General features: G+C 39.5%; 1 protein-coding gene across 3 annotated transcripts in view; it reads left to right on the top strand.

The window, feature by feature from the left end:
- The window catches only part of Tbpl2 (TATA-box binding protein like 2), a 19483-nt gene extending 4550 nt beyond the window's left edge, over window positions 1-14933 (top strand). Inside the window, exons 4-7 of one of the 3 annotated variants that reach the window (XR_002377392.1) lie at window positions 818-909; window positions 4700-4863; window positions 11077-11171; window positions 14237-14933. Coding sequence is in view for 2 of the 3 variants with exons in the window: in XM_021156421.1 (XP_021012080.1) it covers window positions 818-909; window positions 4700-4867; window positions 11074-11171; window positions 14237-14313 (435 nt within the window). In the remaining variant the exon portion in view is untranslated. Of the gene's footprint in view, window positions 1-817; window positions 910-4699; window positions 4868-11073; window positions 11172-14236 lie in introns of all 3 variants that reach the window. The other 2 variants (XM_021156422.1, XM_021156421.1) reach the window with 2 other exon arrangements.
- Window positions 14934-15148: the final 215 nt, after the last annotated feature.

Raw genomic sequence — 15148 nt, 5'->3', positions numbered from 1 at the left:
CCTCATACGAGACAGCTATACCAGGGTCCCTTCAGCAAAATCTTGCGGCATATGCAATAGTGTCTGGGTTTGGTGACTGATTATCAGATTGATCCCCGGGTCGGGTAGTCTCTGGATAGTCCATAGTTTAGGCTTTTCTTAAACTTGGAATCTTCCTGCCTCAGTCTCCCAAGTGCTGGAATTATAGGCATGTACTACAACACCGAACTCAAATATGTTTGTTTATTCAGATGAGATCTCAATGTATTTCAATCTTGCCTCAAACTTAATATGCTGCCAAGGATGATCTTGAATTTTCTTTTCCCATATCTCCATATCCAGGGTGCTGGGCTACCAAACCTGGATTATTTCCATCTGGGCAATGAAACTCAGGGCAGCATGTGCGCTCAACAAGCACTCTGCCAATAGAGCCATATCCTCGGCTCTCCATCTATACTCTTCCTTTAGAAACGGGATCCAGTAAGAGAAAAAGGAAGTATGTCGATGTAAATTTAACTAGTTGTAGTTTTATATCCTTACCAAGTTCTGATAACATTGGAGGTTACTTAATTTCTTGTCTATTAAATAAATTCAAATTACTCTTGTTATATGTCTAAATGAGAGAAATAGAACTGGCATGGTTACTTTTAAAATGGCTGTAAAATAATCTTATAACTATAATTCTTGTTAATGTGTAGAGAACAGACCTAGACATTGTTTGTTTTTTCCCATTTAGTTTCAGTTTCCTCAAGATTTTCATATATAAAGCCCAACTTTCCAACTGGGCTAGTGGTAACTTCCAGGAGAGACTAATGCTCACATTGGCTTTGGTTTGCAGAGGTTTGCTGCAGTAATAATGAGGATCCGAGAGCCAAGGACAACAGCCCTCATATTTAGCTCTGGGAAAGTGGTCTGTACAGGAGCCAAAAGGTATGAGGAAGAAGTTTTCACTCTTACCCTATAGGCAACTCATTATGTAAGAAATTAAGCATAGCATTTGTGTGAAAGTTCACAGTGGGAGTAATATATATTTTTTACTGCCAAACAATTAACATGTTAAAAGTTATTAGTCTTACATATCTAAGCTGTATCACACTTTTATAGTCACATGTTTGGTTAAGATTCTAGGAACATGACTATAACAACTTGCTCTTAATATAAACACATATATGTTATAGATCTAAATATTACACACTCATATTCTTTATAAAATATATATGTTAAAAACAAGTTCATGCACATTATATATAATGTTATACTATATGCATATTATTATACATGCATATATTGTATACAAAAGATATATATCTTAGGAAGGTAGAACTTTCTAAATGGGAAATTTCTTGAGCATTCACTCAGGAGGCACCTCTGAAAAGATTCCTCTTTCCTGGCTCTCCTGCAGAGGAAGTTCCAAACTGATGATTTTTTTTTTTTTTTAACAAAGCTGCCAGGAGAATTGGTGCCCTTCTGTATCAGGTGACCAGCAAGCCCCCTCCTGAGAGGTGGTACTGATGTTCAGCTACAGACCACAGATGATTCATTTCCTTCTATGACCATCGCCTGCCAATGTGCTTATTTATAGCTACTTCATTTATTGAAAAAAATACATTGTTTACATTTATATTTCATGATCAGTGAGATTAAATACTTCATCATAAACATGTAAGATGCTTATTATATCTTTCGTCCAGTATTCTAGAGATACTTTCCCTTTGTTAACAAACTTTTATATTTTATGTATTTTATAATTTTATACTACAAATATTTTTCCAGATTACTATTTACCATGTTTTAGAGGAGGTTTTGAAAACACAGTCAGTTGATTCATTTTTTTTCACTTTTCTTCATCATTTGGAATCTTTTTTGGAAAGGCATTTCCCCTTCTAGAACATGATATGAACATTGACTGTCAATGTTTCTCTAGTCTTTTTCATTTGGGAGAAAGAAGAGTGGAATTTTGATTCATTTTGAGCAGTGGTTCTCAACTTTCCTAGTGCTGAGACCCTTTAATATAGTTCCTCATGTTGTGGTGACCCCCAAGCATAAAATTATTTTCATTGCTACTTCATAGCTGTAATTTTGCTACTGTTATGAATTATAATGTAAATATTTTTGGAGATAAAAGTTTGCTAATGGGGTCGTTACTCACAGATTGAGATTTACTGTTCTAGAACAGGCTTTTTCTGAAGGGAATACTGCTGCCTACCGGGGTAACCTGTGGCCACTATGGCTGCCAAGAACTGGAAATATTTAAATTAATTAGATAGGGTAGGTCTAGAATTTTATTTCAGTGTAAAATAATATTTTCAAACCATTATTCAATATCCAAGGGATACTTATTGAAGAGTGTATTCTGACACCATTCTCATGATCTTTCACATTGAGTTCTTTGCAGGTGTATAGCTAAACCTCTGGGCCTTCCATTCTACCAGTCTATGGATCTCTTGTCCCCAAAACCTCCATTCTTAAGTAATTATAGGACATTCATGTAAGATATATCCAGGAATGTTTATTTTAGCAGAGTTTAAAATTTAATAACTCTCTAGTAGGAGGGTATTAACTTAAGTCACAAAGTGAAATTGTATTAGCTATATACACACATTGAGCTAGAAGTAGTACCATAGTGTGTGCTTGGTTGGGGAATAGACAAAATTGTAAGTTCATTATCTAACTTTGTGAAAATGTGCTCATATCACAGACATTGTGAATTCCTATCTGAATTTGGCTTTGAAATTCAGTTGATGGTAGTGTGTTAAGGTAGAGACACTGGTTATCTGAATCTACTTGGTTCTTGAATTTTGCATAAGGAGTCATGAGTGTTTGTTCAAGAGACAGCAGCATAACTATTCAAACTCTATAGCAATCTATTTTCTGTAATGATAAGGACGAAGGATACATGTTTGCTTAGGGCTATTTGCAGAAGGTAAAATTCAAATAATTCTTGCCACCTGTGATGAGACTTTAGAGTTTTAAATCTATTTTCTAATGTTTGTGCAACAAGTATATGTATAGACTTTGAGGTGTAGTGAAATAGGAATTTGTATGTGAAATTTACAGCAAAGTAAGCCTTCCTTTATAAAATATCTATTCCATGGTTAACTTGGGACATTGTTGAAGTTAGGCTCTGCCCCTTGCTCCTAGAAATAAGACTCGGACTCATATTTACAAATGGCCACAAAGCTAGGCTCTACTCTGACTAAATCATGACTAAAGATGCCCATTTATTTTAACCTACATTTTGCCACATGACTAGTTACCTATGCTCAGGTACCATTGTCTGTCTCCTCACTTCCTTTCAGGCTCCTCCCTTGCCTCCTTCTCTCCTAGAATTATTTCTCCTCCACATGGCTCACCTCTATTTCCTGCCTAAGCTATAGGCTATGAGCTTTTTAATTGACAGGTGAGGTATCCATACAATATACAAGATGATCTCTCTACAGGACATAGTTTTACTCAGTAGTGTCAGGAGTTAGAATTGGGTAGAGAGAAACAGGAATAATTAAAGTAAAGTGCATATAACACAGTTCACATAAGAGGACAGTGAGGTATTTAGAGAATCCAACACTTCCCTTCATCCAGGCAAGCTGAGTCACATTGGCTTTTCTTTTAGGAACTGCCAATTTACAACTTAAAGATGGAGACACCCCACAAGGAGAGCTATGTTCCCATGATTCACTCACCAGATGTGGCCCCTGTCCAGCAGCTGCTGCTGCTCACTGCTGTTTGGGCAGGAGAACAATGTTAGATGAAAACTACAGGTTCAGTCTTAAGATTTTCATGTTCTCTGACTAGGATCTGACCATTTGAAAGATGTGGCTGTGTTTGGATACATTTTTTCCCCTCATGTTGAGTATGTCTCATAGCAGTTGAGTAAGAAAGCTGAGAAAACTTGGTCAAGTTTTAAGGAATTTAAATTTGTTCTTGACAATTTGTCTGATCAAGATCGAAGTCTATCCCACTCACTTGGCACATATCTTTCTTCTGTGTGTTATTTTTTTTAAATGGTCTTGGTACTTATTTTTGTTCCTGTATAAATGTCTCCAGACATTTAGTCTAGGGCAGTTATCAGGCTGTAATGAGGACTGGAAGCACTTAGGAGGCTGTGGACAGCAGTTTGTTGGACCCAGACAAGAGTGTCTATGTGACAGAGGGCAAACCTGGGTCATGGCTCCTCTAACAAGATTTTAGGTCTGTGGACACACTTTGAGAAATGGTGCAGTAGTTAGTTTTCCAAATAACATCTAAAACAAATAAAAGTACCCTTTAGATGAGAGATGGCCAATCAAAGTTTTTTTGGTGGGTTGGTTGAGTTCAACTTATATACACTGTATCAGACCTTTGATATGATATTACAGACAAAAGTATAGGAGGGAGGTCCCTTTCATGGAACTTCTCTTACTTGTATTTTATTTTTGTAATTCTGGAGATCAAACCCAGAGCCTTGTACACATTAGGCAAGTAAAGTCATGGAGCCACAGCCCAGCTTACAGACTCAGTTTCACTGGAAGTTGAGCATAGGCTACAAGTGTAACACAAATAGAGGAGACAGGATGTCGAAGATGCCATTGGTCAAGTAGGTGTGGTGATGTGTGCCAGTAGTTTCTAGCATGAGAGACTGAAGCAGGAAAATTGTTACGAGTTACCCACTAGTGGCTGTAGAGCCAGACCATCTCAGAAACAACAAAAATGCCTTTCTTTAATTATGCTTGCATTTCCTCAGTGAAGAGGAGTCTCGGCTGGCAGCGAGAAAGTATGCTCGTGTGGTGCAGAAGCTCGGGTTCCCCGTCAGATTCTTCAATTTTAAAATTCAGAACATGGTTGGAAGCTGTGATGTGAAATTTCCCATCAGGCTGGAGATTTTGGCACTAACCCATCGGCAGTTCAGTAGGTATGATGGTATCAAGCTGAATCTTGTACTTACTAAACTAAAGCAGTTAGAAAATTTAGGCTGATGATATAAGATAGCTTTCAGAGAAAATGAGCATTTACCAAAATAAATAAATAAATGAATAAATAAATAAATAGAATAGAATAGAGGCTGAAGGCAGAGTGTCTGAATAGATCAAGATGCTGTGCCCAACTTACCAAAAGTTACTATGAAGCCAGTGTCTTGAAATAGTGTTTTTCATAGAAAAGCTGCATAGTGATCACTTAAACAACTTTAGCCCACATCTCTGATTGGGCAGCTCCACCAGGAGAGAGTCGGCTTGCAGTCCCACAAAGTTCATACCCAACTCTGGTGCTTCTTGGCTGGAGTTTTCTGTGTTCAGGTGCACTAATTTATAAAATAGGCTAAAGTGGCTTTGGAGATGGTGGTGGGAGAAGTGAAGGGCTGAGGCTGTTAGATGGAGGGTAGGGAGTGAAGGGCGGAGGGGGAGAGAGGGAGAGAGGGAGAGAGGGAGAGGGGAGAGAGGAGAGAGGGAGAGAGCGAGTGAGAGAGAGAGAGAGAGAGAGAGAGAGAGAGAGAGAGAGAGAGAGAGAGAGAATGTGTGTGTTAGAGAGGAGGAAAGACAGCTATGGAATAGCCTCTGAGTGTGATCATATCTAGTTGTGTTTATTTGGGAGGAGCATCTTTGAGTAGCTGTAACAATGCTGTATTTACATTATTCCTGTCCTTAGGGAGCCTTGTAAACTCCTGGCTTCTTTAATCCTAATCTCCACAGCCAGAGTGGCTCCCTGTCCTCAGCTCAGCCCTCAGAGAGGGCAGCTCAGGCTTCAGGGATCACAATACTTCTTGAATACACACTGGGGCCAAACTCCTAACCTAATGTAGGATAGCAGATGCTTTTCCATTTTCTTGATTACTTCAGGCTCATTCCACCCTTCTCCCTCCTTTGGGAGTGAACAGTGAGTCTGTTCAACTATGTGGGTAAGGACAGTAGGAGGGGGCTTTGATAGCTTTCCTTGTAGACCCAACCCCAACAGAAGTTTAAAGTATCTGGACTTTTCTTAACTGTCAAACTATAGTTCATTCCTAGATCTAGCTTGGACAATTCATTCTCCTTCCTCCTAATTATTTTCATTTCCTCTTCCATACAACTTGCTTATTGAGTGACTATGCTATCTGTTATTATTATTACTTTTTTATTTTTTAAAAGTCTGAGCTTTGTGAATAGCTTTGTCCCTTCCTTATACAATATACATTGCCTCTAGGTGTGTTTTCTTCTTCAACCCAGGGATAATTTATAAACTTAGTACATACTCAATTTTTATACTTCATTTTAAAATATGCAAACACTGCCACTTTATTGTTGGGAGTCTTGAGCCACAGGTCTCCAGCTCCCTTCTTAGAACACACGAATGAGCTCTATCTCAACTCAAAGCATGGGTGAGGTAGACTCCTGGTTTTCCTTTCAGGCCACTTGGGGCTTGACATGCTGTTCATGTCATGCAATTCATCTTCCTTCTTCCCTTCCTTTCTCAATGACATGCAGAGGGATCACAGTAGACAGTGACAGTCACCTGTCACCATTTTCACTTTTTAAAAACAAAACTGCCAGAAGAACAAGAGTAGAGTCAGTTACTTGGCTTATATCTTCCAAAAGCAGCCCATACCAGTCTTGTGTTCCCAACCAGCCAGATTTAGGGGCCCGGTCACTTTTGCTGTGTCCGTCTGGAAGGTATTCTTTGTCTTCCTGAAACTGTTTCTAGTTTCACTCTGGCCTCCCTCAGAAGCACTCTGTCAGGCCTTCATCCACAGAATATAGATGTCAATACCAGTGTGTGTATATTCTTAACATTGGGAGCCTTAAGGGACTTTTCTAAGCAGAGAAAGAGATTTCTTCTTAGCTCTTTTTCTCAATGCCCAGAGCTTTTGGGAAACATGACACTCATCACTCATGATCAGGTCAACAGTAATTTAAGGTCTGAAAATTTCATTTCAACATCTAATTCAGTCCTGGTTTTAAAATAAGGTCTGGCTATGTAACACAGGCTGGTCTCACAATAAAGTGATCCTCTTGTCTCAGCCTCCTGAGTGTTAGGATTATAAGCATGCACAACCGGGTTCAGGGGGTGGGGGAGGCTGTTAAAGCCAGTGCCTCCTGTCTCTTAGGCAAGGGCTCTACCACCTAGCTACATTACCAACATAGTTTCCCCCTTGCTACTTTCTCTATCAATCTATATTACAATCCTCTTTATAGCTTTTTGTGAGCATTTCCACTTTAGTTTTAAACTAAGAAAATATGCTAATAAGTACTTGTTAAGGGTCTAAAATCCAGGTGAGTATTGTGTAGTAGCTGATAAGGTACTACTGGCCACCTATGCAGCCTCAGTCCCTTGACCATCTGGAGTTGGCTGACTAAAATAAAGACAAATTGTCAATGTTAGTCATGAACTGTGATAGGCACTATGGAGCTTAGACAGAGAGAGTAAGAGGTTAGAGAATAAGAGAGAGAGGAGAGAAAAAGTAAGAGGGAGAGTAAGGAAAGTAAAAGCTTAAGATAGTGAGGAGGGGCCAAGCAGCCCCTCATATAGTGGGCTTTGTTATCTTGCTGTTGCTAGGTAACTGGAGAGGAGTCTATCCTGAAGACTAGAAGCTTGGGACATTGTGTATATGACTAAAAGACATGTTTCTCCTGTGGGGGCTGTGGGGACAGTAACTTTGACAGGAGCCAGGGGTCCAGGAGACATGAAGGAACACCTACCATCCCATGTAGATGAATTATCACCACCAGGTTCTACCAGGGTTCAGACCTCAGCTCGACTGGAGACCAAGCTGTCTGTGCATAGCCCATTGCCCCACAGGGCTGGATTTGTGGAAAGATATTGTGTAAATTTGGTTTTGTCATGGAATATCTTGTTTTCTCCATCTATGGTAATTGAGAATTTTGCTGGGTATAGTAGCCTGGGCTGGCATTTGTGTTCTCTTAGGGTCTGTACAATATCTGCCCAGGATCTTCTAGCTTTCATAGTCTCTTGTGAGAAGTCTGATATAATTCTGATTGGTCTGCCTGTATATGTTACTTGACCTTTTTCCCTTACTACTTTTATTATTCTTTCTTTGTTTAGTGCATTTTGTGTTTTGATTATTATGTGACAAGAGGAATTTCTTTTCTGGTCCAGTCTATTTGGAGTTCTGTAGGGTTCTTGTATGTTTATGTGCATCTCTCTCTTTAGGTTAGGGAAGTTTTCTTCTAAAATTTTGTTGAAGATATTTACTGGCCCTTTAATTTGGGAATCTTGGCTCTCTTATCCTTAGGTTTGGTCTTCTCATTGTGTCCTGGATTTCCTAGATGTTTGGGGTTAGGAGCTTTTTGCTCTTTGCATTTTCTTTGAGTGTTGTGTCAATGTTTTCTATGGTATCTTCTGCACCTGAGATTCTCTCTTCTATATCTTGTATTCTGTTGGTGTTGCTTGCATCTATGACTCCTGATCTCTTTTCTAGGTTTTCTAACTCCAGGGTTGTCTCCCTTGTGGTTTCTTTATTGTTTCTATTTCCATTTTTAGATCTTGGGTGGTTTTGTTCATTTTCCTTTCCCTGTTTGATTGTTTTCTTCTATAATTCTTTAAGGGATCTTTTTGTTTCCTATTTAAGGTCTTCTAGCTGTTTACTTCTGTTTTCTTATATTTCTTTAAAGGAGTTAGTTATACCCTTCTTAAAGTCCTCTATCATCATCATGAGAAGTGATTTTAGATCTGAATTTTGATTTTCTGGTGTGATGGTGTATCCAGGTCTTGCTATGGTTGGAGAGTTGGGTTCTAATGATGCCAAGTAACCTTGGTATCTGTTGCTTATGTTCTTTAGTTTGCCCCCCCCCCACCATCTGATTATCTCTAGTGCTACCTGACCTTCCTATGTCTAACTGGAGCCTATCCTTTCTGTGATCCTTATTGTGTCAGAACTCTAGTCCAATTGTCTCTGTGATCCTGTGATTCTGTGATCCTGTGATCCTGGGCGTGTTAAAGTGCCTGGGAGTGGAGTTTTCTCTTTGTATTGTGGGGCTGGCTGTGGAGTTCAAGCCCAAGGTCTGCTCAGGGCACCTGCTCAGACTGGAATGAATCCATGCCACTGGTCAGGTGGGGTTTCCTGGGTCCCTGGATCCTGCTGGTCCCAGTTACTCCCAGTGTTGGGACAGATGTTAAGTCCTCAACCTCTGGTTCTATGATCCTGGGCTTGTTAAGAGAACCTGGGAGTGGAGCTTCCTCTGGGTGTTGTGGGGTTGGCTGTGAAGTTTAAGTCCAAGGTCTGCTCAGGGCACCAGCCCAGAACTGGAAGCCAAAAGTTAGCTGGTCATGATGATCTGAAATCCTAGAACTCAGGAAGCCGAGGCAGGAAGGCCACAAGATCAAGGTCAGCCTGAGCTATGCATAGCAAGTACTGGACCAATCTTAGAAACATACAAGGAGGCCTTGCTTAAGAAACCAATAAAATCAAATAACCCCATTAAAAAATGGGGCTCAGAACTGAACAAAGAATTCTCACCTGAGGAATACCGAATGGCAGAGAAGCACCTGAAAAAATGTTCAACATCCTTAATCATCAGGGAAATGCAAATCAAAACAACCCTGAGATTCCACCTCACACCAGTCAGAATGGCTAAGATCAAAAATTCAGGTGACAGCAGATGCTGGCGAGGATGTGGAGAAAGAGGAACACTCCTCCATTGTTGGTGGGATTGCAAGCTTGTACAACCACTCTGGAAATCAGTCTGGCGGTTCCTCAGAAAATTGGACATAGTACTACCGGAGGATCCAGCAATACCTCTCCTGGGCATATATCCAGAAGATGTCCCAACCGGTAAGAAGGACACATGCACCACTATGTTCATAGCAGCCCTATTTATAATAGCCAGAAGCTGGAAAGAACCCAGATGTCCCTCAACAGAGGAATGGATACAGAAATTATGGTACATTTACACAATGGAGTACTACTCAGCTATTAAAAAGAATGAATTTATGAAATTCCTAGCCAAATGGATGGACCTGGAGGGCATCATCTTGAGTGAAGTAACACAATCACAAAAGAACTCACACAATATGTATTCACTGATAAGTGGATATTAGCCCAAATCTTAGGATACCCAAGATATAAGATACAATTTGCTAAACGCATGAAACTCAAGAAGAATGAAGACCAAAGTGTGGACACTGTGCACCTTCTTAGAATTGGGAACAAAACACCCAGGGAAGGAGTTACAGAGACAAAGTTCGTAGCTGTGATGAAAGGATGGACCATTTAGAGACTGCCGTATCCAGGGATCCATCCCATAATCAGCTTCTAAACGCTGACACCATTGCATACACTAGCAAGATTTTGCTGAAAGGACCCAAATATAGCTGTCTCTTGTGAGACGATGCCGGGGCCTGGCAAACACAGGAGTGGATGTTCACAGTCAGCTATTGGATGTATCACAGGGCTTCCAATGGAGAAGCTAGAGAAAGTACCCAAGGAGCTAAAGGGATCTGCAACCCTATTGTTGGAACAACATGATGTACTAACCAGAACCCCGGAGCTCTTGTCTCTAGCTGCATATGTATCGAAAGATGGCCTAGTCGGCCATCAATGGAAAGAGAGGCCCATTGGACTTGCAAACTTTATATGCCCCAATATAGGGGAATGCCAGGGCCAAAAGAATGGGAATGGGTGGGTAAGGAAGTGGGGGGCGCTATGGGGGACTTTTGGGATAGCATTGGAAATGTAATTGAGGAAAATATGTAATAAAATATTAAAAATAAAAAAAAAGAAACCAATAAAATGTAATCATTCTAGAGACAGTCTTACTATGTAGCTCAGACTTGTCTTAAACTCTCAATTCTTCCTTGGTCTCATGAGTGCTAGAATTTACAGGCATTAGCAACCAATCCCCAGTCACTAAAAGCTCTTGGTTTTGAATGTCTTAAGTGTCTACAGTTAGGGCCAGGATTGTAGCCCAGTGTCACGGCACTTCCCTAAAATGTGTAGGGCTCTGGGTTTAATCCTAGCATAAAAACAAAATTTACACTCAAAACACTATTCTTGCTGAGAGAACCAAGAAGAGGCTTTTAGTAAAATGGTACTTTCTACAACTGTGAGGTGAGATTTAACATGTGGGATCTTGAATGTTTTGGAAAACCAGTGAATGGCAATCCTATTTATCATTTTCTCTGTCTCAGCAGTTATGAACCTGAACTTTTCCCTGGCCTTATTTATAAGATGGTAAAACCACAGGTTGTGTTGCTAATCTTTGCATCTGGAAAAGTTGTGTTAACAGGTAAGTTCTAAGGCTACTATCCCACTGCATAAAATGTAAAGCTGTGTGCATGCTTCACTACTACTTCATGGAATTGTATGCATTCTGTTCATAATGGGTAATTTTTGCCATACTGGAGAGAAAATGATATCACCCTCAGATCTCAATTCCTAAAATTCATATTACTTGATGTGTATTTATATCTTGCCATATTGCTTTATATCAACCATCATCACACATGCAGCTTAACTTGCTACTTGAGTCTCTTCAAGGGGAATTTTAATAAATTGTACAATGTTTTAAGGCAGGGACTGACACATCTTCTCTGTAAAGAGCCAAACACTAAACATTTACTCTGATAGACCTGGCATCATAAAGAGGGTTTGGACTGTGAATTATGTGACTACAATTTAAAAGTGCCACATAATGGTAGTGTTATATTTTCTCCTAATCACTTAAATATATAGAAGTCATTCTTGTCTGTTAGCTGACAAAATATAGTCAGTACCCTGTTTTTGCCAGCTCTATTGCTTTTTTCTTACTCCTGTTTTAACAGGTTAGTGAATCAAATGTGTCTTCCCATTGCCAGATATATGTATGCTCCCTTGTGTTTGTGATGTATAAATGGGAAAAGCACTTGACTACTTTGTTTGAGAATTATTGGTATAAGTGCTCAGAAGTTAAACTTTCATTTATTACTGTTTTAAACTCTTTGAGCATAAATTTCCAAGTTCCTTTAGAGGCATCTATAGTATATTCTCCTATAATCAAACCTTCCTTCTAAATAGTTTATCAAGACTTCCAGTAGTATTTTTAAAATTGTACAGAAGGCTGGGTATTGTGGCACTATCTTTTAATCCATACACTTGGGTAGCAGAGACAGGCAAATCTATACAAATAAGAGGTCATTCTAGTCTACATAGTTCCAGGCCACCAACCAGGGTTACATAGCAAGATCCCATCCCCAATACCGCCACACACAGTTTGGCTAGTTCAGGTAATTGTATTGCTGGTTGGTGGGCACGAGATGAATTCACAAATCTGATATCTAAATAACAGACTCTTAATTTTGGGTACCTACCATGTACCTGTCCTGTGTTAGAATGCAAATACCCATCTGGCAGCATCGCAGCGCTTTGGAGATGGAGTTATGTTGTAGTGAATCTCATTAAAAGAGAAGTTAAGCCAGGTGTACTTAAATTGACCATCCAGTGTCCCTAATCCTGCCATATGCTCTTCAAGGATAATAAAGTGGCCTGTGGTTTTGAAAAGACTTCACACAAACATTAGTGTACATAACTCTCTCACTAACCTATCAGAAAGGATGCTGTCTTTCTGGTAAGGAAACTGAAACTTGGAGGTCAGGTGAGATGCTTAACGTTTGCAAAGTTTAGTGAGTAATAGAGCTGGCAGTTGAATGCCTGCCTGAATACTCAACCATTTTCAAAGCCAGCCCTTTCTCAGTACAGCAGGCCACATCTTGCTACCTCAGTGGCCAGGATTAGAGATAATGTAGATCCCAAAGGGGCTCTCATCATAGCAAACAGAAAAGGGAGAGTAAACTCTACTTAAAATAGCAGGGTCACCTAGTTGGGGCTGCTGCTATAAGGTAGTGGTTTTCAATATTGGTTATTAATTAGACTATGAGACTGTGATGGTTTGTATATCCTTGGACCAGGGAGTGGCACCATCTGAAGGTGTGGCCTTGTTGGAATAGGTGTGACCTGGTTGGAATGGGTGTGTCACTGTGGGTGTGGGTATAAGATCCTCACCCTAGTTGCCTGGAAGTCAGTCTTCCACTAGCAGCCTTTGGATGAAGACATAGAACTCTCAGCTCCTCCTGTGCCATGCCTGCCTGAATACTGCCATGCTCCCACCTTGATGATAATGGACTGAACCTCTGAACCTGTAAGCCAGCCCCAATTAAATGTTGTTTTTTATAAGACTTGCCTTGGTCATAGTGTCTGTTCACAGCAGTAAAACCCTAACTAAGACAGAAGTTGGTACTCTTAACCGCTGAGCCATCTCTCCAGTCCAACTTCTGTGAGCTGAGAGTTCTATGTCTTCATCCAAAGGCTGCTAGTGGAAGACTGACTTCCAGGCAACTAGGGTGAGGATCTTATACCCACACCCACAGTGACACACCCATTCCAACCAGGTCACACCTATTCCAACAAGGTCACACCTTCAGATGGTGCCAATCCCTGGTCCAAGGATATACAAACCATCACAGAGACTAAGGTTTCCTTTGATGTCCATACCTTACTTAGTAAGGAAATATTGAATGAAGTCTGAGACACAGTTGGAAAGAGAAGATTCTACTTAGAATGTAAAGGGCCCTGGGTCTGATCCTCATCACTAGAACTAGCACTAACTTGATAAAATCTTGTTTGAACATGTAAGAATGAGTACAGATGGCACTTGGTTGATGACTTCTAGTGTAAAGGAAGGAATGCTGGCTGCATGTCTCCCTCATAGCTGCTGTTTTATGATTTAGGTAACTTCAATTTCTTGCTTTTGCTATCATTTATGAAATTAGGAAATTATATACTCTGCTGTGTTAGAAATTAGTACATTGAAAACAAGACACTAGCCAGAAGTTAGTGGATCCACAGTAGTTATTTCTGCTGGTAGTTGGTTTGGATACAGGAACTGAGGGTGTTAGTCTTAGGTCTCTTATAGAACATTGCATTCATATCTCTACTAATCCCTGTATGACTAAAGACAAGATTCACAGAGAGGGAAAATTAAGGGAACTCCTGCCTTAAAGCATGTGTTTTAGAGAGACTATGGCTATAGTGCCCTTTTTCCAATTCTTTTCTGTATTACAAAGAAATGCTACTCACTGTAAACAACTAAGGAGGTGTCATCTTGAAACCAGTCACAAAATTGGGCATCCTTATAATCCCAGAACTGGGGAGGCAGACACAGATGGGTCTGTTCTGAGGCCATCCTGGGATATTTAACTAGAGCATTTCCCAAAATAAAAGAGGCAGCAATTGAACATGGCAAAATGAAATTTTAGCATGAAAAATGTTTGTGGTGTTCTTATATTAAAGATTATATACACTTGGACTTTTTTATAGGTGCCAAAGAGCGTTCTGAGATCTATGAAGCATTTGAAAACATGTATCCTATTCTAGAAAGTTTTAAGAAAGTCTGAGTGCATCACTGGGCTTCAAGCAATGATTTGGATATGTGATTAAGCACAGCAGAGAGAGAGCTGATTTCTTCTACACATGGGTCTAGAAGCATCCTTTGTTTTCTAGCAGCCATGGGTCTCTATTATTATGCTAATTGATTATGTCTTTTTGTTTGATTTTGCCTTGTTTTGGAAACAGGGTCTGCTATGTAGCCTAAATTGTAGTTTGATTTATTACAAAATGATTCTGTGTGAATAGCCATGATTAAGAAATGAAAATTTCTTACTCAATGAGTATTGTATGTTATTTAATTATAAAAAATAAGAACAAGTAAACGTATTTCAGAATTTGAAATATGTCAGGCCTTGCTAGTGTGAGGCATTAAGACCATGCTTTATTTTTTAAGTATGTAATATATTAGTACATAGAAATTTCAAGTGAATGCATATCTTGATATTACCTGTAATATAACAGCTATCAATAAAAACTCATGTTTAATTTCTTTTCATTTCAAGTATAGAAGAGACAGCATCCAGACCTTTTGGTAATGGACACTGTGAAATCACTGGGGTGAACCAGTGAAATATCCCAAACCTTAAAATCCATTGTTTGAAATAAAATTGCTTTCCAGCAGCCACCAGCCTGTTATTCTGATATTATGCTGATGACTTTGTGGTTTTTGGTTGGTTGGTTTTGACATGTTTTACAAATACTCTACTATGTAGTCCAGAGTACTCTTTGACTCATTACATTTTCAAATCTTAAACTTTCAGGACTCATTCTAGTTTTGGGAAAGCTATTTGGAAAATGTCATAGGAAGCTTCAGCTTTTTTCATCATTAATTAATTAACTGAT

Source organism: Mus caroli, chromosome 2, assembly GCF_900094665.2.
Source record: "Mus caroli chromosome 2, CAROLI_EIJ_v1.1, whole genome shotgun sequence".
In the NCBI taxonomy this organism is placed as follows: Eukaryota; Metazoa; Chordata; class Mammalia; order Rodentia; family Muridae; genus Mus; species Mus caroli.
This window is presented reverse-complemented; position numbering and strand designations above follow the sequence as displayed.